The sequence below is a fragment of the Charadrius vociferus genome, unplaced genomic scaffold, assembly GCF_000708025.1.
Source record: "Charadrius vociferus isolate BGI_N301 unplaced genomic scaffold, ASM70802v2 scaffold82, whole genome shotgun sequence".
Taxonomy (NCBI): domain Eukaryota; kingdom Metazoa; phylum Chordata; class Aves; order Charadriiformes; family Charadriidae; genus Charadrius; species Charadrius vociferus.
In genome coordinates this window covers 2110853-2136885 of record NW_009647401.1, presented here as the reverse complement: position 1 = coordinate 2136885, position 26033 = coordinate 2110853, and the positions used below count along the sequence as shown (strand labels likewise).

The 26033-nt window shown below is 38.3% G+C and overlaps 1 protein-coding gene across 1 annotated transcript; it reads left to right on the top strand.

Moving 5' to 3' along the window:
• Nucleotides 1–24886, top strand: LOC104282114 (vesicular inhibitory amino acid transporter-like). Its single transcript, XM_009880192.1, has 2 exons — nt 1–237; nt 23735–24886. Exons 1-2 carry the CDS (start codon nt 1–3, stop codon nt 24884–24886), a joined length of 1389 nt encoding a protein of 462 aa, XP_009878494.1.
• Nucleotides 24887–26033: the final 1147 nt, after the last annotated feature.

Sequence of the window (26033 nt, the reverse complement as noted above, 5' to 3'; positions counted from 1 at the left end):
ATGGTGAGATGGGACAGCTGCCTAGACACTGAAGAAGAGTATGTGAATTTTGCTAGAAGAGATGAACTGAACCGAGCTCACAGTGAGGAGAGAGAAGAGCCAGATGGACCCCTGAACTTTGAGCTTGATGTTTGCCACCAGGACCCAGAATACAAGTCCCCAGCTCCCCCACCACATGCCCAGGTCAAACTGATCACCAGCTGGGAAGCAGGATGGAATGTAACAAATGCCATTCAGGTAACCTTTTACTTGCCCACTCATTACAATCATCATTTGAAAAACCTGGTCATCACTTAGCCTGCTTTATTTTACTTAACCGTACCATCATTTTGCAATATTCAAAAAGGTTTCTATGAATTTAATACTAATATGTTTCAACCTTTCTGCATAAGATTAGCACTCTGAAAAAATGAAGTTTCAAAGGGAAAAAAAGATAGATACGTTAGATGAAGTTTAAAAAATATTTAAACTAGGTGAAAATGAAAAGCTGGTGATTGCACCAGTTTTGGAAGTGCAGACATTATCTTTAATAACTGTATTTGAATTCAGCGACAGAGATGTTTGATAGAAATGTGAGGTAAACATCTAATAAAAAGAGGATAGTAAGAGCCAGACTGACGTCAGACATAAATTTACTGACATGTAGGTTAGACTAGATATAAATTGGAGCATGAAGTACAAGTGTAATAATACTTGTCAATGTTAAAAAAATAGTCAGGTTGAAAATGCTGAAAGCATTTGGTACCAGCATTCTGTGTCGAGTTTAAATATCTTTCTGAATCTTTAAATTTAGCATTAAATGTTTCAGATTCTTTTTCTCACTTTTCATGATTCATTTCCTTACATAATTCTATCGTTACCACTAACTTGCTGTCTGACGTGGTAAGAAGAAAGAAATATCCACAGACGCATCTAGTCCCAGTAACTTTTCATGGCACTTTAGTTATAGAAAATTAATCCTTCCAGCATCACGCAAGGGTATCATTACGCTGATGAACATTTGCTTGTGTACCCAGTTCATCTCTCAGCTCTGCAAAGGAGGAGAAAAAGGACATATTTCTGACCCTGCTGTATTTTAAAACATGAGCACCACCATATGAGAGGCAATGCAGTAACATCTAGGGCAGAGTAACATATCATACTTGGAAAGTGTTCAGCTGTGAATAAAAGCGTGAAGTCCTAAAATACCCCAACTACATTCTAGTAACACATTTTATCTTCGGTCTCCCTCAGCAGCACCTAGTCAGGACGGGAGTCTGGGACGAGAGCCCATTGTTGTCTCTGTGAGTTTTTCCTTTGGTTCCACCGAAGCCAAGATTTCATTCTGGAAGTCAATCTTTGTCAATATTTGCTGTATGACCTTTTGGCAAGTCACCTTCTCTCTCACCCATTGTTTTCCTTTCTGAAAAAAAAAAAAAAAGTAATAATGCCTCTATAAATACATCAAAGTGCCTAAAAATTCCTGAATGTTGTTATGTACAATTACTATTAATTATTAATATTATAGCTTCCCATTAAAAAATAGACCAATAACACAGTCTGCAAACACTCTCAAGCATGCAGTTGCCTATTTAAAATTAGGACAAAATTAAGCTAAATTATTCAATCAGATCAGTAACTATGGTCTTAGTCAAAACTCTCCGCATGCTGAATGTTGCATACTGCTATTGGACCTCATTTGGTCAAATATTTTAGAAAACAGCATTAAAAGAGCAGCCGGCTACAGCTGTATTGAGCTTTTCTCCTAAGGCAAGCTCAGGATGGCAGAGCCTGGGAGCTGCAGTTTCGTTAGTAGTACAACCAAAGTGTCCTAATGACACATTGTAAAACTGTATATGTGAGCACATATGTGAATCTATGTACACATGTGTGTATTTTTCCTATTTCCCAATCCCTTGGTATTTGGTTTAGGAACAAGGGTAGAGAGCAGAGAAAGCGAAGGGGAAAGGCAGGAGAGGAGGAGAGAATATTGAATGGGCACCTGTCAGTAAAAAATAACAATTCGAAGGAATTTCTATGAGTAGCTTTGAAGCGAAAGTCGGAGTTGTGAACAGACTGATTAAAACAATCCAAACGTTCTTGACTGGTGCAGACAATCTATGCTAAAATGACAGTTGTTTTTGCCCTACGCAGAGGAGAGGGCAGAAATGTTTTGCATGGCAATTAGAGGTAAACATTTCAGCAGAATTCTGAAGTGTTCTCAGCAGTTATTCCGGTGAATACAATTAGTCTAAAAGTGAAATTGTTTCGCAATCCAGATTTATTGTAGAAATGAGTAAATCTTTGGTCTCTGAAATGAAACACAAGGGTTTTCTTAGAGTGTTTTAAATGCAAATATTTTCAAACAAACAGGTAAAGATTTTTATTTTGTTTTTAACTTCAACTGAAAAAACATGCACTTTTTGTGATGATATTGTATGTGTAAATGATTGCTTCAGACATTTAAAGTTTCCAGGGAAACATGCTTCATATTCCAACACCGCACAAGCAAATGAAAACCTGTATCCAGTTAATCTAGGTAAGGACAAAGACCATAAAGCTGAGTTAATTCAAAAGGGAAAATGAACAGCATCATCTAGCAGAGTTGCATTTGTTTGTATATATCAGTAAAAGGCAAAAAAAAATTTTGTACTGACTTGTACAGTAGTGCTGGATAGATAAGCAAAGCAACAGTCACAAGGAAGAAGGTAGTTAAATTCTAATGGTACAGCATTTCACAGCAGAATCAAAGGACAGTAAAGTCTATTTATTTGCCAGCTACATGTAGGAGAATTGTTGCAAACAGAAAGGAGAATGTTTGTCCAAGAAAGAAAAAGCTAAAGTAGAAGAAAAAGGCACTCACTCTGTAGTATCACGAGGGGTACAAGATGACAGAGAATAGGGAAAAATCAAGAGAGAGAAAGAAGGAGTGAAATAATGGCAAGAAGTGAAATAAGGTTCATCTCAGCATAAATGTAATTTACACCATTGTGAGTCTATCTCCACATGTATCTCAGGAGCACGAACAAATTTAACAGTGCAAAAAAGTCAGCCACTTTACCAGGCAGCTCCAAAATGCTTTCGGTATTATGATGCTTGTACAATCTTTAAAATACAGTGTAATATAAGTGCAGAAGTCTTCCCTGGACGTTTGGTAAAACATGGTGTATCAAAGTGTACTGAATGTGCCGTTTGATTCAACGCATCTGATACCTACTGTAGCCATCTCGTTTCCTGTCTTTTGAAGAGATTAGGTTGTACAAAAATTAGAAATACTTATGGCAATTTTCTTGTTCCATGGTTAGAATAGCACAATAGGGTGATTGTCTACTGTGAGTGCTTCTAGCAATAACAAGAATGCAATTAGTGTTATTAATAATTATTTTAAATTGTGTCAATAAATTAGTAAATATTACAGCAGTGATCATAAGTATGCTCGTTTTATTTATATTGTGTATATTGTACATTAGTTTAGAAAAGACTCAACACTTCAATAATCACCATTTTTAAAAATGAAAATGTATATCTGTATATCATTCACAGCGTGCCATCATAGATACATTTCCATATTGGGTTCCAATTTGGCTCATTTTTACTTATGCAACTCTAAAAGATTCACATGAGAATATCTCACAGTTAATATCTATTTTTCTATGATGTTTCCTTTGAGTTACCTGCCTTCATCTCCCTAATACAGACTGAATCCTTAGAGTGCTGACTGAATATCAACAACTCCCGAAGACTTAAGTGGTAAACACAGTGATACTTTAGGGGCAGACATGCCCCTAAAGATATAAAGGCAAATATCTTTTTAAAGTGCCTAAACACCCCTCCCATTAAGCTTTACTGACACCATATTTAAGCATTTTCTAAATATAGCTATGTACATGTTTGTGTGCTTAGAAAGCTAAATGATTTCACCATCAGGTCATTAGACGTACCACAATAGAAATCTTCTCACCCTCAACCTTAAATAATTTAGTCACATTTAACTAAATAAGCACTTAGATCTTAACTGCAGTACTTGATCTTAAGTATTTATTTTCCAGACTTGAGAACAAGGGTCAATCCTTTCTGGTGCCCAGAGCAGTAACTTCCTTGAATTATACATTGAAGCTAAAGTCATACTCTGAACTAAATTATAGATGTCTGAGGGAAACAAACTGCTGCATCTCACATCAAGAGGTGATACTGAGAATTAAAGGGAGATGCCTGATGCTGATATCTAACCTAGGACCAGTGAGTAATTCACGTTTCCAAATGGAGCTAGTCAAAAATTGACAATGTAAAGTAAAATTCCAAAACTGTAGGACTATTGTGATGCACATAAAAATGCCATTTAATATGGTTTTAGATTAAATGCATCTGCAATACTGGCCAAATTTATTTTTCATAGATTTACAACCAGAAACCCATATAGCCCTAACTGGAGATCCAAAAAAGCCTAGAGCCTGGTGAGAGCCATACGTAACTCACATCTGTTCTTCCTGTGATAGAATGTCACCGTTATGCACTGCAATTGATAAAAGATATATTTTTAAGAAGAAGACTCTGTAACTAATGCTTGTACCCTGGTTTTCTCTTTGGATTTTCTCTTGAGGGAAAAAAGATTCTGGACATAGATCACTAATTCATATAACCTTTTTTTTATTTCAGCTCAGACCCTGCAGTAGATTTGTTTTGTGCACTTATTCATATAGCACAGAGAAGCCTACGTACAGGATATATATTCTTTATATTCCCAACTCTACTTTTTGTCACAAAAGTTTTTTATAAAATTGTGTTATCCTACAACAATGAAATTGTATCTACTTCACAGAAATCTCTTTATTTGACATGTAAGCACTCTGACGTGGACTGATTTTGAGTTAACTAACTACCATTCACATAAATCTCATTAGAGAATGCACTATATCAGTCTACTTTTCCCTTGGTCAGCTGCAAACACTAAAAACATTATGAAGCCAGAACCCCTAAACATAGAGGTGGCTCATCTAAAGTTGTTTTTTGTTCCAGGAAGAAATATTTGGATTCTTCTCATGGGATTTAAGTTGCTGTTTTGTAGCTTTTGCATTTTATGTTGTTTGTCACATCATCTGGGCAATGAACAGATGGAGGGAGCATTGAATGGATTTACATCAGCATATTCTACTGTAACTATTATGGAAATGTTAGGAGTGGCAAATCAGTTTTCCATAGCCCCTCTGTGTCAGATTTGCCAGCAAGTAGGAGATGTGATATAACATAACTACTCCACAAATTATTCCCTGGACATGCAGACAGTCCCCAACATATGGACAATTTGTTCAGAAAGCACCATACTAGCTCTTGAAGCATCCCAGAAACAAGTACATGGATTACACAAGTAATGGATCAAAGTATTGTAATTCTTGCAGCCTTCTAGAAATTAAAATGACATATTAAAAATCTTTATTAGTTAAAGCAGTCCTTAGATTATGCTTGCCCACACCATGGGCCCAAAATCACATTTCCTAATAGATGAGTTGCAAAAGAGTTACAGGAAATATCTCTCTCTCTGTCTCCTTCATAAATTACTCTAATAGCCTGAATAGTTTGGCTATGAATGATATACAATGGTTTATAATTTATGCTGTCGATGTGTATAAAACTAATTATCATATGAGATAATTATCTCCCGTGAGATGACAGGGAGACATTCTAAAGTATAATAACACAAACATGGGATATTTTTTTTATTATCATTATTATCTTTTCTTCTGTTACAGTTCTATTAAACTGTCTTTATTTCAACATACAAGGGTTTTTTCCCTTTTTCTCATTCAGTCTCACCTCTGTGCCCAGCAAGTTCATGGAGCAGATCCTCCTGGAAAATGTGCTAAGGCACATGGGAAATAAGGAGGTGATTGGTGACAGTCAAGATGGCTTCACCAAGGGCAAGTCATGGCTGAAAAGTCTGGTGGCCTTCTATGATGGGGTTATAGTGTTGGTGGACAAGGGAGAGCAACAGATGTCATCTACCTGGCCTTATGCAAAGCATTTGACGCTGTCCCGCCTGACATCCTTGCCTCTAAACTGGAGAGACATGGATTTGAAAGATGGACCACTTGGTGGATAAAAAACTGGCTGGGTAGTTGTACTCAAAGGGTTGCGGTCAACGGCTTAATGTCCAAGTGGAAACCAGTGACGAGTGGCGTTCCTCAGGGGTCAGTACTGGGACTGGTGATGTTTAACATCTTTGTCAGTTACATGAACAGAGGGATCGAGTGCACCCTCAGCAAGTTTGCCGATGACACCAAGCTGTGCGGCATGGTTGACATGCTGGAGGGAAGGGATGCCATCCAGAGGGACCTGGGTGGGCTTGAGAGGTGGGCTTGTCCAAACCTCATGAGATTTAACAAGGCTAAATGCAAGGTCCTGCACCTGGATCATGGCAGAGTCAAGCACAAATACAGGCCGGGCAGAGAATCGATTGAGAGCAGCCTTGAGGAGAAGGACTTGAGGGTGTTGGTGGATGAGAAGCTCAACATGAGCCAGCAATGTGCACTCGCAGCCCAGAAAGCCAACCGTATCCTGGGCTTCATCAAAAGTAGCATGGCCAGCAGGTCAAGGGAGGGGATTCTGCCCCTCTACCCGGCTCTGTTGGGACCCTACCTGGAGTACTGCAACCAGTGTTGGAGTCCTTAGCCCAAGAAGGACATGAACTTGTTAGACCAGGTCCAGAGGAGGGCCACAAAGATGATCAGAGGGCTGGAGCACCTCTCCTGTGAGGACAGGCTGAGAGACTTGGGGTTGTTCAGCCTGGAGAAGAGAAGACTCTGGGGAGACCTTGTGGCAGCCTTCCAGTATCTGAAGGGGGCCTACAAGAAGGCTGGAGAGGGACTTTTTGCAAGGGCATGTAGTGATAGGATAAGAAGTGATGGCTTCAAACTAGAAGAGGGTAGATTTAGATTAGATATCAGGAAGAAATTTTTCACTGTGAGGGTGGTGAGGCACTAGAGCAGGTTGCCCAGAGAAGTTGTAGATGTCCCATCCCTGGAGGTGTTCAAGGCCAGGCTGGATAGGGCTTTCAGAAACCTTTTCTGGTGGAAGGTGTCCCTGCCCATGGCCGGGGGATTGGAACTAGATGATCCTAAGGTTCTTTCCAACCTAAACCATTCTATGATTCTAAAACAGCGGTTTTGTCATTACCCACTGTGTATTTGAGGACAGAGAAGGGGAAAAATGCACAGACACAGCTGAGTACTTGGGCACTGATTTTCAACCTCCTTTCTAATTCATTTGCCAGTAAAGTCTATAAACAAAGCTTTGCAGTCAAAAGTAAACCTGGCCTCATGCTGTGGGCCCTCCTGCTTGCTTCCTCCTACCCTTCTCCTCCTGCCCCACAGGTCTGAGGGAGTCAGAGCAGGAGTTGGGCACCTTGGTCCCAGTGTGGGGTTCAGTCAAGGAGCTGGGAGAGACCAGCTCAACTCTTCTCCTTACGGCGATGCTTTCTAGCCAGTAATAACATGAACCTTAGCCTTAATTGGAATTTGCTAGTTGCTTTGGCATGCTGCCAAATTCAGCTTGCCAAGAGGCACCCTTAGTGGGGATATCAATATTTCTGCTATTTTATGTCTAAGTCAGCTTAAGTACAGTTATATGAATGAAATGAAAGCGCATCTCCACCCAAGAGCTTTAAACACTGCCATTATTCAAAGGCCAACTACTATCAAAGGTGTTGCTAGAGCTTAATAGACAACCTGCCAAGTGACAAAGGTGGGATTTACGTGCATATTTACATATATTTGCAAAAAGGGTGTGTCAGTTTGCATTTCTCCAATGACATATATTAAATAAATAGTACATGTAAGTAACACTTCAGAAACCTGAACATTGGGCCTCTGCCTCCCAGACTTCTTTTCCTTTCATTTCATCATTAGGAAACCTCCAAGTCACCCAGGACATGGCCCGCTCTGGGGGTGTTAATGCTTAAAAAAAGCTTTTGCATTGGTAGGTAGATAACTACAAGCACACACATGATCCACCATTCTATTTGTATTTTGCATTGCAAGAATTTTTCATAAGGAAAAGTGGTTTGTGAATTAATACTCAGGGCCACGACCAGCTTCCTCTGCTCTACACTGCTGTCCATAACCAGGCACGCAACAAATGCTGGTGATCCCTCCTGAAGCTCTGCCTCTGCCTTCCTCCCTGAGGTCAGACTCAGGCTCTCAGGGCTGCTAGAGACACTGCTGATAGACACCACATCCTTCACTGCCTGTGGGAGTGTGTGATGACAGCAGAGTGTGTTTCCTGGGCCAGTTCAAGCTCACATCTCATTTAGATCCTTCTGCTGCCCACAAAAATATAGTGGTCTGTCTGTTCAGCAGTCAGTAGTAGAAGCAGCTAAACAGAACTCCTTGCCGTCTATCCAGCATCTGCCCACACCAACCTTTCTTCACTACCTGTGAATGTCTTTGTCCTTCGTGCCATGCAGGCCTATCATTTGGCATCACCTTTCAGTCAGGCGTCTTTATAAATATTCACACTCAGCCTATGTTCAGCTTCAACTTATTTGTATTGTAAAACATCACTAATACATAGTCTGATTTACCAATCCACAAGGCTAAAACTCTTATCTGAGCGCTAATAGTTTCCCATCTGAGTCACAGCACTACACTCTTCCCTGGCCTTGCCAAGCTCACCCCATGCACACCCACCTGGAAAGCTGATGCGGTTCCATACCACATGTGTCACAGAATCACAGAATCAGAATCACAGAATCTTCAGAGTTGGAAGGGACCTCTAGAGATCATCTAGTCCAACTCCCCTGCTAAAGCAGGATTGCGTAGAGGACATTACTCAGGACTGCATCCAGGCGGGTTTTGAGAATCTCCAGAGAAGGGGACTCCACAACCTCCCTGGGCAGCCTGTGCCAGTGCTCCGTCACCCTAACCATAAAAAAGTTTTTCCGTGTATTTGAATGGAACTTCCTATGTTCCAACTTGTGCCCATTGCCCCTCGTCCTGTCACTGGGAACCACTGAAAAGAGTCTGGCTCCATCCTCCTTCAACCCACCCTTTCGATACTTGTGTGCCATAAGGTCTCCCCTCAGCCTTCTCTTCTCCAGGCTAAAGAGGCCCAGCTTTCTCAGCCTTTCCTCATAAGGGAGATGCTCCAATCCCTCAGTCATCTTAGTTGCCCTTCGCTGGACTCGCTTCAGCAGATTCCTGTCCCTCTTGAACTGGGGAGCCCAAACCTGTCCACCAGCTCTTGCAAACACCTCTTCAACCATCAAATCAAATGGAAGCTACTCACCTTTTCTTTAACAATCTGCCATTTACGTTTCTGCATCTATTGACTCTGATCTCCGTTCTTCCAGTTACAATTACCATTGTCAATTTGTTAAATATTTAAACAAGCGTTCCTATGAACTTATATGAAGATACTTATTTGCACTCTTCTGATCATCTTAGAAATGTCCTTTTGCTGAAAATTTCAGTTATAATCTACATTGAAACCATCATTTACCCTCTTGACTCACAGCTCTCTATTGACTTATGGGTTCCTTGAGTCCCCTTTCTGCCTGTATTTGTTTCGTTACCTTACCCCTAGATTTTAAATTCTTTGGAGAAGAGACCATCTTTTTGGACTCCGTTTGCACAGTGCCCTGCACAATGGGATTCCAATCAAGGACGTCCAGGTGCTCCAATAATGAGAACAATCTTGAAAGAAAGACTTAAAATGTTTTCTATTTTGCAGAAACTCTTTACAAATGATTGTTTAAATGTGGCCTATGATAAATCAGCTTGACATTTGATTCAATTTCCTCTCTTTTTTTCTGTATAGAATGGATTCTCCTTGCTATTGAGGTGCATTGTAGGGGCTGACCACAAGATAAACCAGCAGATGAATGGGATAAGAGTACCTTTAGAATATTCTGCCATTAAAATGGGCATTCCATCTTAAAAATCCAGATGGTCAGGAAAGACAATGACAGAACCATGGTATCAAAGATAAAGGGATAGTAGCATTATGAAAATTACACCCTTTGAAATAGTAAATGTTGCCAAACAGGATCAAGTAACTGTCAGTTGCTTGAAAGAATGATGACTTTATTCCATGGGAGAACCCAATGCACCATGACTTGTTGCAGAACGAGGATCTCTGGCTCCCTCAGGTGAAGGGAATAGCTGATCTAGTTTCCCACTACACTAAAATCAAAATAATCTGCCATGCTTTCTGGTCTCATCAACCCCTGAGAGCATTTTTAACAAGTTGAACGAAAACAGATGGTATAATTTCTCCAGTTTTAATTCATGGCAGGTCACATGGTATTTAGAACACTATTGTTAGGCAATTTTGAATTTCTGTGTCTGCTTACTTTATTGTTGTGATATTATATTTGACAGTTACCTTTCAAAACAAAGCCCAAACTACCTGTTTTTATTATCTACCAGCCTTCTGTGGCTGAGATCATTTGTACACTTGTGCTTCACTATGGCACGTGCCACTGACCAGCTATCACTGATGTAAAATATTCTTCTTAAAAGTGTTCTTGCTGTCCCTAAAACTTATGACACGTGTAACCTCAGTGAATTTGTTTTAATAAACCATATTTAGACATATAACTCCTCCCAAGATAACATTCCTCTCAAGACAGCAAGAACATAGAGATAGGCAGCAGAACGTAAAATATTTTGTCAGATAGTGTTCCTTTCCATTTTTTTATAAACTTCCTTCAGTTTCATTAGGAAATTTTCAGAAGGGAGCTCATTTTTTTATAAAAAGAAAGGGTAAACCTTAGGGTTCATTAAGGAATAAAGGTTGACAAGCTCAACATCTGTGGGTGTGTATGAGAATTTAATGCTGAAAGTAAAGGACATCTGAATTATTATAATGTACGGATAGAATCAGAAATTGTAATGTTTCTGTATTAGACTTTTCAAATGGTAAAGCTCTTTCCACACAACCTGTAGATCGTTAATCTACAGTTTACTTCAATGTGTATAATTCCTGACAGCAGGAGATTCAGTGAAATGGCACAAGCTCTCTCTGAATGAGCAAATGGAGCTATTTGAGAAAATAAAAAGCCTTAAACACTGATTACACACAGTACTGAAGATGATATATTGTAACCTAGTTTTAGCACAGTAAGCTGTATAAAACGTTTTGCCCTGAAAGCTAAATAAAAGAAATTGACTTCTATTTGCATCTATTCTCCCTCTTCTCCCCACACACACCATGTTTCTTGGAAGGCAATGTTTCTCTGTATTCTTGGCCAGTGGCACTAGTTTTGCCATATGTACAATACTGTGTTCACTAAATAGCTAACAAAAAAAAAATCAAATTTAATATTTACTTCTCAAAAATGTAAACATATGAGTCAAAGTGAGGAAACACTCACTTCAACTCATACACCATACTCTGCTATCCATTTCAATTTCTCTCAGTCCATTTCTTGAATTGACACAAATAACAGCACCACAAGATTATGTTTGTAGGTCCCTAGAGCAAACATTTTTACTTGGTTTATGTTATCAGTAGCAATGGTAGCTTCAGTTTTTGCCTTTACTGTACATGGGTATTTCCATTCATGACAGTTTTTTTTATTGCTCAGTTTTCCCGTCTAGAAACATGTTTTATTCAGGCTAGTTCCTCTCTGAGAAGCAGAGGATTTTTTTCAGTTTTAAAACCCATTCTAGTTTGATTATTTCAAACTAAATCTGGGTATTTCAGAAATTATGAATAGTTCTACTGAAGCCTGAGGAAATGCAAATATGGGTATAAGAATGACATGGTGCAAGGTATATTATTTCTCTTTTATAAGAAAGTTACTTATATTTATAAAAAGTTATCTTATTTTTTTCTTTTATAATGACTGTTAATTCCCTCATTTTACTGTTTGTACCATATTTAGAAGTTGGCATTGAGGTGTATTCTATCTCACTACATTTTAAAGCTGTTCTCTTGTCTCATTGTCTGCATGATTTCTGCAACTCCAAATGACATCTCCCCAGCCACCTTCCCTTAAGGGACTTAAAAATCTTCTAAGCTTTAATTGGGATCTGGAGTTTCAAATGAGTTCTCCACTCCTGCTCTTGTTGCTTTTGCTTGCCTGCTGGCTTTTTTCACTTTTGCTGGAAAGCCAGCTGCTCTCAGAGCTCTTCCTTTTATACTTTTTATTGTTGTCATCTCAAGTTAAAAATAAAATACCTGCACAAAACTGTAGGCTTTCCTCTGCTGCTTGGATGGGATTTCAGAGACTCTGCTATCTCCTAAATTGTGAGGAGCTGCCATTCCACCCCTGAAGGTTTCCTTTCCTAATCAGAAAGGATAATCAGCTGCATAATTCATCCTTTCCCCCTAGCCTTCTACTTATTCCTGTCTTATGCCTATAGTTAGATATTTCTCCTATCAGTCATTTTTCCTCACAGCTTCTCGCCTGCCATATTCTCCTACCCCTTGTTGCTACCTCGTATGTTTCACAACCCCTGTTTTAGTGTTCTCCAGTTTACCTCATGACACTGTCCGTGCATCCCCTGGTGCTGTCATGTACCCAACTTATCCAGCTCTTCCTTTGCTCTTCCCGGGCACCTCACAGCCTTCGTAAAGGAATTTATGTCACTCTATAGACAACATAGAGAGACAGGCATCTCTGAATGAGATTCACAAATCCTAAAATAAATGCCCTACACTGTTGGAATGAATAGTCCTCTGGTGATCCTTATGTCTATCCATCCTTTCCAGAGCCAGAAGAGTAGCTTTTCTTTTCGCTGTATTTAGGTATGTGAAGTTAGAGATCCCATTCCTAATCAGTGTGCCTCAAAGCAAGGTAGATTTGTCATGTATGTCTTTTCTGTTACTGTGTGCACTCATTCATTAAATGTCTGATTTAGACAGAAAAATTGGGTGAGATTAGTCTAATTCATAGATGCTAACAATTTCCTTGGGTATCAAAGAGAGTAAAAGAGTAGTCATTTAGTAATAGTAACTAAGTTTTCACCTAAAATCCATTAATTTCACCTCATTAATAAGCTGGGATTTTGCCTAAAAGTTTGAATGTGAGAAATGCAAGTTATTTAGAAGAAAGGAACAGAAATTAAATACAGTCTTAAAATAAATTTCTCAAATATGAAATCACTACAGCTCTCAACACTGAAGTATGAATAAAGGAGAGATGCAATAGAGATGAGGAGTTTTCCCTGCACTGTCAGAATGGTTCCATTTAAGAAAAAAAAATAAAATCTTTTTTTAAATATGTGAACTTTTACAGCAATTACTTAACTAACTTTGTTTTAATAAAGAAAAAGTGTTTTTATCATTGTACAGACAGTATTTCTATCTAAAAGTTAAGAATAAACCTGAGGTCTTTGTCAAAGGTCAGGAATAATCAAGGTCCCCAGTTTGTTCATCCAGACTTCCTCAGCTGTTGTTTCCAGACAGCATTCTGTCTTCAAGTCTTTCTAGTGCTGCTGCAGAACAAAAAAATAAATTAAACTTTTAAAAAAGAGGAAAATAAAAATAAAAAAAAAACACAGAAAAGGAGAATGACTTACTTTTTAACTCTAGGACCTTTGTTCATGGGACAGTAGAGGTCCACTGTGTCACAGTCTGCACAAATAGAATGTGAAGTACCTCCTCAAGTAGTAATACTTCAAGTGTTTTACATCTAGAGACCTTAAAAAGGTATCTTCAGCATGCATTTTGTATGCCATATTCCTGGTTTCACAATGCATAACTACATTCAAAAAAATTTTTTTTTTAAAGGAGAGCTTAAATAACTTTGCCTTTATTCTAAGTACTCATGATGTGCCAGAAAACTCAGATACATTTGTTTTCTGATCTTTAGTTTTTCTCTTTATTATTAATTATACACATTTGGGAATGTTTGTCTAATCTACTTGAAATTAGGGGAATTATTCTACTTTGTTGAATTTTAAGAATGATGTGATCTTTTATGTCATTATAGGAGAGAGACACCTCCATTACGGGAATTCATTTGCAACCTTAACTTTATGTGTAACTGTGCACGATGAAATATCAGCAGTAAAATCAGTCACTGCTTCTTTTATCCTAAAGGTTGAAGCCTCCAAGACTGCCACTGGAGTTTAACTGAGGTTAAGAGAAGAAAAGCGATAGAGATTTGTTGTCTATACCCAACCTAATTATAAGACAGCATCTTTTCTCACGTATTACAGAAGAATATACTATGATACTCCATATGAGTTTACTGATTCCTAGAGGCCAAAAATAATGGTATACCACTATTTACGTCCTTCATCCAGACTTTTAACTGTATTGTCTCCAGGCAGTGATGTATGACAGATTTCCCCTCTATATGCCGAGCTCTGGGAGTCATTATAGCTTGAGTAAGAGTCCACCTAAAATTGGTGGTTGGGTTTGTGCTGAAGAAAGAACAGGATAATATTAGCCAGGGGAGGACTCAGTCACCTTTTAGTCTGCATTCAGTTATGACAAATCCTATGCCAGCTTTCAGAAAATACAGCCCAGCTATCAGAAGATGTAACTTGTCTTCCTTTTCACCTCTCAGAGGTCCATAAGGTTTGTTCCAGTGCAAAGTTCTTTGTAGTACAGGTTTGGTTTTTTCCATTTCCTCTTCAGCCTCACTTATTAAAAGTAACAGGAACTGTGGCTTGTCCCATACAGGCAGCATTCAAGAAAAACTCCTGACAAGCCAAGTGCTTTCTCCCAGCCTGAGTTTGAACTTTCTATGCACTTTAACTCTTCTTTTTGTTACGGCAGTGCGCACTCAAATAAAGTTATTTGGCTCCCCACTGCTTTGCTTTGCTTCTAGTCTCACAAAGTCCCCTCTCTGCCTCCCCTGAAGCACTTCTGACCACATTTTCGTGGAAACTCACTGACATGTTGCTGTACTGGATGTTTTGAGTACTTGCCTGCCTTCAGGTGAAAATCTGAGAATCCATGATGACCTATAAGGTGAGAAATAGGTAATCAGGCAGTTAGTTCATGCTGCTTGTCACTGCTGACTTTCAAAGTAATGTTTGGTTTAGTTTTGACTGTCATACTTTTTTCATCTTTTTCCTCTCTGCTATGTAACACATAATAAAAGCCCTCATTCTTCTACCAAAGCATGCTTTCTCCTTTGGGACCAAGTAAAATAATATATTTTCTTAAAAGGTAATTTGCTTGAGAGAATTACTTTGTGTGATTCAGTGCATTCTTGCAGACAGCTCTGAATTTATGCAAACTAACACTTTCCATCAAACCATGCAGAATTAAGCATCAAGCATATTATTTCAGTGTTAGAACAAATATTTAAACCAATAGCAAAGCCAATGGGATCAGTTGTCACACTCAATTGCAGCAATTCCTTTTTTTGTTGAGACATTTTCTTCCCTCTGTTCCCTTTCCTAATCTTTAGGAGATTCTTAAGACTAATCTGGTCACTAAAAGGAGAGCAAAATCAGTGGCTTCTGTCACTCAAATACACACATACATTTTGCAGCGCAGACCATGCGGCTTCCTTACTCGCTTATCTTATCACAGCATCTCCTGAGCAGTCTACCCACCTTATCATCAGCTTATGGAACCTGAAGGATTGACAGAACAACACTTCTAAAGTTTCTCTCGGTATATAAGGTGATTGCAGGCATTAATCACAGAATACGAACCTTAGCCACTTTCCTCCCTGCAGCTAAAAGAGGCTGGCAGTGGCAGAGAGAAAGAATAAGAAAAATCAGGAAAAACAAGATTGCTGGGGTCTAATTCAACCATCCCTGAAGTTAAAGGAAGACTTTTCACTGACATTAAGGAGCTGGATCTGCTGCTAAGGTCATACAAGCCATGGACAATATTTGAAGATTTCCACAGAACAGCTTGTAGTATTTTTTAATTCAAACTTAGCTGAGCTGTGAACAAACTGTGAAGCAAGTGGGAAAGCAGATGAATTCTTTTCGTGGTGTCTGCAGAGCAGTGCCAGAAGTCTGGGTAGCCAGCTAGGGAACTGGAAATTCTTACTGCTGAGAAGAAATAGGACATAACTGATATCGCAAATACATGGTGGGATGATTTGTGCAACTGAATTTAAAAATAATTAGGTAAAATATGTTTACAAAAAAAGAGTACGTAAAAGAAGTGAGTGTGGCACTCTATGTTAGAGAGATGATTATCTGTGTTAGAGCTATTGTCTGGAAAGAACATTTGTATTGTTCTTGGTGACTTCATTTTTAAAGACCTATGCTGGAGGCTGTATTCAGTCTGTAGTAAAACATCATTAAAGTTTCTAAAAATGATAGATGATAATTATCTAACACAAAAGGTATTGAACCTAACATGAGATAATTCTATTTTGAGCCTCATTATGTTGAATAAAGATGAACAGATCAGTGGATCTAATTAAATTCATTATTTGAAAACAGGGGACAGTAATGTATATACTCGGTACTTCAAAAGAGTGAATTTTACAAACCTACAGAAAATTATGAGAGATAATTGTTTTGGAAGAATAAATACAGACAGCAAATTGTGAAAGCAATTTGAAAGTTGTTTAACGAGAATTTATGAGATGTCCAGAAACCACATCTCATAATTAAGAAATAGCACGCCTATATGTTAAAACTCCTCCTACTTCAGGTGTGAAGTGGATATATCAATTAAAATTAAAAAAAAAAAAAAATAGCAAATGGGAGAGTAATCATTGTAAATTAAATTATAATTTATGAAGTGTAGCAAAGAGATATAGGAACCCAAAGACACCATGAAAAAAGTGCATCTCCCAGGGATTAGGACAATAAGAAAACAATTTTTAGGAATTAGGGAAAAAAAGGCTGGGTTTAGTGTGAAAACCTGAAACAGAAATACTAATTGTGATGTAAATTAAGTATGAATGGAAGTATATGTCTGTATATGTGACTGTGTTTACTTGTCTACAAGCACCAGGAGAAGCAGCAGAACAAAATTAAAGGGGAAGGTATGCATTAACTGCTACAGAGCCCCATGTGTATGTGATTTCATTCAACGGGAGAGGTAGAAAAACTGACCTATAGATAAGTGTTAAGGACATGAAGTAGAGGAAAGTATCTGTAAAACATGAAGATAAGGAAAGCAACAGTACTGTGAAATTCAGGATTTTTGCCTAATATTTATGGGGGATGAGACAACATAATGAGGCAAAAGATCCCAAACTTCATCCATTCTAGAAGAATAGAGAAGGTAAATCCAAAATCTGTTTGTCATCACTAGTCCAGATGAACAGCAGAGATAGTGAGCACTTGACCACCAGCATCCCTTGTCCTCCTTGGTGCACGCAAGTGACCCTGGCCAAGCCAGTAGGACACACACACAAGTGCTCTTGAGTATGTGGATGTGCAAGTGTGAAAAATCAACTTTGAGATTTTCTAATGTAAGATCACCTTCCTCTTCTCTGAGATCTCTCACTGAATTTTGCTACACTGGTTTCCTACATTAGCAGTACAGGGAGGTTCTGAAATTGTTCTTAACTCTGAAAAAAGATGCAACTGTTCATAAGTAGTTTCTGTAGAGAATCAGGAGGATGTGCTCAGGAGAACAGTGGGCTGGTTTGTAATTTTTCAGGATGAGTATCATGCTATTCTGCATAAGATATTTGAAAGCTAACTCTCAGAGTTTCTAAGCTGTGTGTCTACACTCCATTGTGTACATATTCTCTTGCCCACCAAAGAAAACAGGCATCTCTGAAAGGAAATTTGTCCCAGCTCTGCTAACGACCTGTCTTAAGATAGGTGTGAGTTATAAATTGAGGTGCCTATTTTTTTCCAAGCTTAGACTTGGACAATTAACTATTAGATAACTACAATTACTATTTAAAATGGATGTTAAAATGTATCTTGTTAATATTGTGAAAGCAGAATGCCCAGCAAGGTTGTGCTTGGGAGATGTTACAAAAGATACATCTGACCTGATAATATTCTTATTTAAATGCTATTACATGTGGAATTTTCAGGAGCTTGTGGATATCATTTCAATATTTAAAAAGCCAGTTAATTTCTGACTAGTGAAACCTGGCAACAATTCTGAGAAAAAGAATGTAATTCTTAATACATGTTTTAATTGATACAGAATGAAAAGTTAGGAATATAATTAGTGTCAATCATTACAGTTTTGGAGAAAGAGTCCTTACAGTCCTTGTTAAACACACTTGATATAATTCTTTGATGAGATTGTAATATAGGCAGTGAAAGATAAATAATGTATTTAGACTTTTAAAAGGAATTTTGACACATTAATACACAACATTCTGATTTAAAAATTAGTGCAACAATAGAATACGTCTTATCATATCTGATACATCTGATCACAGTGGTGGCTGAGAAAGGAAAAAGGTCAACAAACAAGTAGTTTTGTTATCATGGTGTGAGCTTAAGGGATTCACTATATTTTTTAATTTAGTGCTAATAAACTTCTATCTTCATATAAATACCACATCAACACAGGCTTGTATCAGTTCAGGAAAATTATTTATTTTAAACAAAAACAAATACTAAACAACATTATTAAATGTTTTGTGGAAGCGCACTGAAAAGCAGGGTTCTTGAATTTCTTTCCCTCCTCTTCCAAGAAGATCCATGAAGGAGGCCTTCCTGTATAGTTTCTATGCCTAACACATGTTCATGCAGGGAATCAAATACATAGTTGGGAAAATAGTTAGGCCTAAATGAACCATTCCAGTGGAGTAACGACAGATGGTGAGAAAGGCAATCAGAGGTAATTCAGAAGTCTGTCATATTAGCATGTACTCTACATGTAGGAGAGCTGAACTAACTGAATAATTTTCAGTTAAATTGTTCTTAATTTCTTAATTTATTTTTCCATCTGATTAAGTCTTAAAGTGAAATCGTTTTCTCTCTCTTTTTTTAAGCACTGTTTTTTACTCCATTTTATTTTATTGTCTTTTGACATGTCTCAACTCTGACCATGATTTGATCTTCTTTACTTTTTAATTGCCTTTCTATCTGCTTTGTGTTTCAAAGTGACATATTTCAGGTTAAAACAGCCTATGAAATGAAAGATTTTACCTGGCACTAAAAAGTCTTAAACTGAACATTAAGGAATTTTGATATTTTCTCAGAGTGCTTGACTGTGCTTATTTACACCTTTTTCTAAACACGTTTTAGTCCCTGGGGAGGTGCTTCCCCTGAGGTGAAGTAGCGTCAAATAGTGGTATGATAGCAGAACCGGTTTTTGCATTCAACACTAATCCAGGTATGTAGTATTTTACAATAAGCAGCCAGCCTTGCTGGTGTGCGAAACACTCCCATGTGGTTCAAACATCACAGTCAAACCATCGACAAATGCAAAAATGTTTTAATGTGCAGATGTATTTTGGAAATCCTGATCTGCTTGGTTTGTATTGTAGGCAGATTGGTAATTTCTGGTGGTAGCTGTCATACCCAGTTGCTTCCGCTTGGGGGTATTCTGACAAGGCTAATAAATAGCTTCTAGCTGAGACTGACCTCTCCTTACATGCCCTTTCCGCTCTTGTCCTTGCTGTTTCTTTGAAGACTGACCACCAGGTCAGCCCTCAGTCCTTTCTTCTTTCTAGGCCCAGCTGCCTATGGCTAAGTCTGCTCTGGACATTTGACAAGGACCTCCACCCAGGCAGCTGTATTCACTCATTGACAATGAACAGTCCACTTTCGTCCTCAGTCTAGGGTGAGAATACCCAAGTCTTGCAAACGTCTTGGGAGACAAGGGAAGATGCAGCCCACAGGGCAAGCGTGGGGTCCCTCCTTACACAGGGTGGATGGAGAGATGGCAAATAACACAACCGCTCAAGCTGAGCCGTGATAGAGGACTGTTTCAAAAACTCCACCTCCCCTGTATGCAACTGTGTGAGTGCTTTTTCCCTGTGCTATTCTCTTTTGTAAACACATACCTTAAACCAGCACAGTTAGAGCTGACACTGACTTAGCACTAGAAAAGTTGAAAATAAAACCACTCAGACAGGAACACTTCCCAAACAGAATGCTAAAACTAGGAGCTGGGAGGCAATTTAAGAAACAGTTCCTTTTGTCGCTCATTTTTAATTGATGCCTCACAGCTAAGGCTTTCAGTGCCATAATTTGGACACGAGAACACAGGGTGGGAAGACTCAATAAAAGCAAGTGCTGGGGCCAGGCTGGACTGAATGTGCATTGACAAATGGTGTAACAGGTGTTCAGGAAATGGGCCTAACAGAAAGTATTGCTGTTGGAAAGGTAAGAATAGAATATCAAATCCAAAATGAGTTTTGAAATTTGACAAAGGGCCTTTCTTTCTTTAAGCTCTTATGGCCATCACTAACATTTTTGGATATTTCGTAGAAATTTGACAATGTGCTGAAGCATGAAACTTCTTTTTTTTTTAAATGGAAAACAACCTTTCTATCAAGGCAGGAAAAGCACTGTCATTTCAGCACATACATACTGTACTGGCACGTTCAGAGTTCTCCCATTTCTCTCTACCAATCATGCTCTGTATCCAAAAAGCTGCAAAACCTGTTATGTTCACAATGTTTGCTTTCTATTATCAACTGAAAGCTGAAGGACACAGAAATGGTAAGTCCCTTCCACAAATCTCACCAGCTATTGTTTACAAACTCTGGGGAAAAGATGTCAAAGACTTCAGCTGAAAGGAAAACTTATAGTTTCTGTAGAAAGTTTCAATTTAGAAATTCTAAACTCACTGTATATGATTTGAAATTGGCAATCACTGATATATAATTTTAAGAAAGTATATACAGAGTGCAAAAATGGGTTTGTTTAATAAGGTCTGAATTTAGAAGATTAAAAAACAACAACAAAAAAAACCCACCTCTATCATTCTGTGGTCTGTGTTAGGTAGCAAATAAAATTATTTGATATAAGCAACAACAAGGAGGTGTTAGAGGTTAGAATTATGGTATGCTCTGATTAAACTAAAAATTAAGCATGGAAAAGCAGACACCTGTGGGGAAGACTGTAAATGTCTGCCTAATGTGATAACGTCTCTGAAAGACTTATGCTTTGGTTGAGGTTGAGGCTAGTCATATAAACGTTAATAGACTAAATTCAGCAGGGGAGAAGACATTGTGTGGGTAAGGCCTGTGCTGACACTTACCTGCAGTTTAATTATACAGTGACCCTTTGGGTCAGCAGATATCATTTAACCTCCCAAATGCAGGTTAAGGGGCAAAATAATAATGCTGTGAGTACGAAACAAATGAGATAAGCTTGCTACAAACTGCAAGGAACTGAGAAAATATCATCGTTCTTATGTTAATATGGAAGATGACTCTGGCTTTTGTCTTCCTGATTTTTTCATAGGCTTGGTTTATTTGTGATGCTTTTAAACTCAATCTGTTACCTAAATGTTCTCCAAGGATTGTTTTCAAAGAAAAGAAAACACATGTTGTTCTTTAGGCAACTGCCTAACTAGCCAGTCAGTCAATACCACAATTACAAATGGCGCAATACCAAAAGGTACTGTTACACAGGTGCTGCCTGCCATCTGCATACAGCCAGATACCTGGTCTTTTTAAGAAAGTAGACTGTTAGATGGCAGAAATGGTAGAATTTTGAACACTTCTGTGAAGTTCATGTACAAAAGGAATGCTAATTACAATGCAAGTTAATTGGGTCATGGGACCTGTATTAGAATGGAGCTAAGCCACTGGAGCGGGGAGATTCGGGTGACTGAAGTACCACAAGCTATGTAGTCAAACGTCCCAGCTCCTAAGTGAAATGGCACCTGTGACTTATACAAAACCGTTGCTGTAATGAAATCATTGAAAACAACCAAAAAAGGTATCATCTAGTCAATAACTTTATTGTTATACCAGTAATCATACGTGAGGTACTTCTATTTCAGTACATAAAGGCATAGACCTTTTTAATCGAAATGTACTAGGGCATGTATTTAATACTATTCTTCCAGCTCTAATTCACCTGAAAGCTGAAGATATCTGCATCTAGGCTGAAGCCTGGTGAAACAGGCAATGCTGCTCATTCATACAAAGGGCACTCCATTTTGTTCATTGACTTAGAGAAAAAATACTGGTCTAATTTAAGGACTTCTAATCTTTCTTCTCTGGTTGATGCTCATCCCACAAACTGCCCAAAAAGGAAGGTGGCTGGAAGAAAAGGAGAATACTTTTTATACATTGATGATTATTCATTGTTTGAAAAATTGCCTCTCTTCATAGCCCTCCTTATGGATCAGGGCAGGGAGTACTTGTATCACTTAGAAAGGGGGGGCTAGGTATGAACCCTACAAAGCTGAGACAAGCACCCACCTTCATGATGAGCTCCAACAGAACTGGGCTTCTAGACTGCCCTCACAGAAACTGTCTGCTGGGTATAAAACCTGAGGGAGTTGACAGAAAACACCAAAGACAGAAGCATACCTGAAGTCCTTGTCCCCTACATGGCCTCGTGTTCACGATTGTGGACGGAAGAGTCTGAAATTAAGATTTAGACCACTAAACTCACCTCTTCTGCATTGGCTCCTGAAGGAAGTCAGTGGCACTACCCACTCAGAAAGTGAGAGAAGAAGAGTGGGTCGCCCCTTCTGTGAAGAGGTCTGTCTCTGTCAGGGATCCATGGATTTGGCAGAGCAGATGGGGTTGCTCAGGTTTGGTCAGAAATAGAGTTTAGATAGGTTTGATGCAAATCACGTCCTTCTGTCAAGCCGTAATAGCAAACATGAGCACAAATGCTCATATTTCATCATGTCATCGGTGCTGTAAGAAATACTGAAGTAAAAATTTTCGTAGAACTGGTTAACTGCATTTTGTTTCTTCCTTACCTTTCTTCAGCCATCAAGAACAAAAACGCCTGACCAGTCTGACTAATGTGCATTGCTTAATTTCAGCTTTGCAGCATAAAAAGAGAAATGTCACGGAAATATCTTTCCGAAATTGGATCTTTTTATGAATAACTATTGTTCAAGGGGTTTGTTGGTTTTGTGCTGATGGAAATTAAACCACATAAAAGTGTCGTTTGTCCTTAAATATAGAGAAGAAAGAAGGAAAAAGACAAAGAAATGCACACAGTGTTCTGGAAACTAAAATGCCACCTTTTTTTTTACTGGATAAAAAAAGTGTAATTCTGTTCCTTTCAGACACCATTTAGAGAAAAGTATGCCTATGTGATTTACATGTATTTTTAAACACCTAAATAATTTCTCACAGTCTAGAATCTCAGCTGTGAGAAGAATCACTTTAGCAGTGGACTTAAGAGCAAAGGCCACATGAGGCACACAGAAGCTGCAGAGGTAACAAAAGCAAAGTCTGATGTCACTCTAATGCCATTTTCTTTCCAGAGGTCTGTTAACAATTTTTATAGACTTAAGACAATTGTCATAGTTGGATCTATGAACAGTGCTATTTTTAATTTGAATGAAACTTTTACAGATGATGCTACAGTTGCTTAATCTTACTGATATTGAACCTGTTTCATTAATATGCATGTTGACTCAATAACTGCCTATGAACCTTCTAAAATGTGCTTCTAATCACATCAGCGTTAAATATTAATTAGGAACCTGACTCTATCATTCAGTCACAGTCTCTTTTTCCTAGCTTATCATTACATGTGTGTCGATAGGAGCAGTTATTTTTGCTGATAATTTCATTTATCATAAATAAACACATTTGTCATGATTGTCACCTGCTTAGCTGAATGTAGCAGTACTTCCACCATGCAGTTAGGTGAAAGCAATGTTCGACGGAGGGCAGGTTTAGGAGTGTGGCCTCTAGTAAACATTTTCCTTCAGGGATTTTGTACTATCTTTTCTTTTTCTTGCTCTTTTTCAGGGAATATTTGTCCTAGGATTGCCGTATGCTCTTCTCCACAGTGGATACAGTGGCCTGTTTCTTATTATCTTGGCTGCAGCATTATGCTGTTACACAGGCAAAATTCTAATCGCTTGCCTATATGAAGAAAATGAAGATGGGCAGCTCATAAGAGTGAGACACACGTATGAAGATATTGCGAACGCCTGCTGCAAAAAGCTGTCTCCCAAACTAGGTGGCATAGTTGTCAATGTGACCCAAGTGATGGAACTGATCATGACATGTATTTTGTATCTGGTTGTTAGTGGGAATTTGCTGTCACATAGTTTTCCATATGTACCAGTGACTGAGAAAACTTGGTCTGCAATTGCATTTGTTACACTGCTGCCCTGCGTGTTTATCAAGACTCTCCAAATTGTTTCCAAACTCAGCCAGCTTTGCTCCTTGGTCCATTTCATTATCATCCTTGTAGTGATGACTTACTGTCTCACACAAATAAATCAATGGTCCTGGGCAAAATTCAGACTCTCCGTTGAGTTTGAGGACTTCTTGGTCTCTGTAGGGGTGATCATTTTCAGTTACACTTCGCAAATATTTCTTCCCACACTTGAAGGTAACATGAAAAACCCAGGGGAATTTAGATGTATGCTGAATTGGACTCATTTTTTTGCTTGTGTCTTGAAAACAACCTTTGCACTGACTGCATTCTTGACCTGGGGTGAAGAGACGAAGGAAGTTATTACTGACAACCTGCCATCATTTCTTCAAACCCTAGTGAATTTGTGTCTCTTAACCAAGGCTCTTCTTTCTTACCCTTTGCCCTTTTTTGCAGCTACAGAAATTGTGTATGCTTGTATTTCTAGAGGCAACCATTCCAATTACACATCTCCACTATTCGCTCTGGGTGTAAGAGGTTCATTTCTCCTGTTAACCCTGCTGATGGCCATGTTCATACCACATTTTGCCCTGTTGATGGGTTTAACAGGCAGTGTAACAGGTGCTGCTATGACTTTTCTTCTTCCTTCTCTCTTCCATTTAAAACTTAAATGGAAAAAACTATCCTTCTTAGAGAAATGTGCAGATATCTCTGTTTTTATTTTGGGTTTCCTTTGCAGCATTGCAGGCATAGTTTGCTCAATAAAAGGGTTGCTTGAAGTATTTGGAGGAGCATAAAAAGATTTCCTGAAAGCCAAATAAGGCCCAAATCTTATAAATGCTATTATCCTGTTAGTCAGTATATAAAAGATTTTGTTACTAGTTAAAATTAAGCATATGCTTAAATGTTTGTAGGATCAGAGCTTTAACGGTAAAAGTACGTCGCTTCAAGCAAATTGGAAAATAACCTTCACAGCCAAAAAGTACAAAATTACTCCTATTTAAAATGTTGAAAGGAAAGAAGGTGCTGGAGATGGTTTACCATGAAAACAGTTTTAAACTAATCCTATATAGTTTTGTTCATACATGACGTGCACATCCTAAAATGGTTACTGCGAGTGATTCCAATTTAACCAGGGTTTCTCACAGGGTTAGATACTCTTCAGTCTCACAGCTATCAAATCTAGCTTACAGGATACGATGGAGTTTGAGAGAACTATCATTGCAAACAGATGAAATATGATTTCACATTATTGGCAGAACAAGAACAGAACAAATCAGTGAATTTCGGTTTTGATGTAAGACAAGTGCTACTACTTGTTTTTTAAATGAGTAGGCAAACCTCCCCCTCAGTTTACAACAGCTTTGAAAGCCTGCTTTTATCATGAGGTCAAATGGGAATACAGAGTAAAACGGGCATTCTAACATCTCACAGTCATGGAAAAGGGAATTTGTTCTGAAAGAAGCTACAGCCGATGACTGCAGCTTTTCTGCAAGTCTAATTCCTAAGATTCATGCCTCTGCAATGCAGTTATTCTATTGGTTGTGTTACAGGTCTCACTGGTAGCATGAAAAAGTTAATATGCAGTTCACTTTCCCTCTTAGGCAGGAAGATTCTTTGATCTTTGTATTCTATCTGATGATATTAAAAGCTCAATGAAGTAAATCAAGTTCAACAAACAGGCACACAGTTAACTTCCTGTACGACTTGCTAGATCTTTAGCTTTAAAAGATATTGGCTTAATAAAAAGATCAACATTGCAATGTATTTCACATTAGTGATAAATCATTATGACAAGAAGCGATCTAATCAGACTACTCTAATGAATACAGATCATCTTATTGTACTAAATCTATGTTATATTAAGTAATTAAAGTAACGATTTAAAAGAAGAAAGTTTACATTTTCATTATGAACATTTTCACACAACCTTCTGCTGCATCA

Coding starts and splice junctions, on each gene's coding strand:
- LOC104282114 (XM_009880192.1), top strand. CDS start 1: ATGGTGAGATGGGACAGCTGCCTAGACACTGAAGAAGAGTATGTGAAT. Junction 238..23,734: donor ATGTAACAAATGCCATTCAG/GTAACCTTTTAC, acceptor GCTCTTTTTCAG/GGAATATTTGTCCTAGGATT.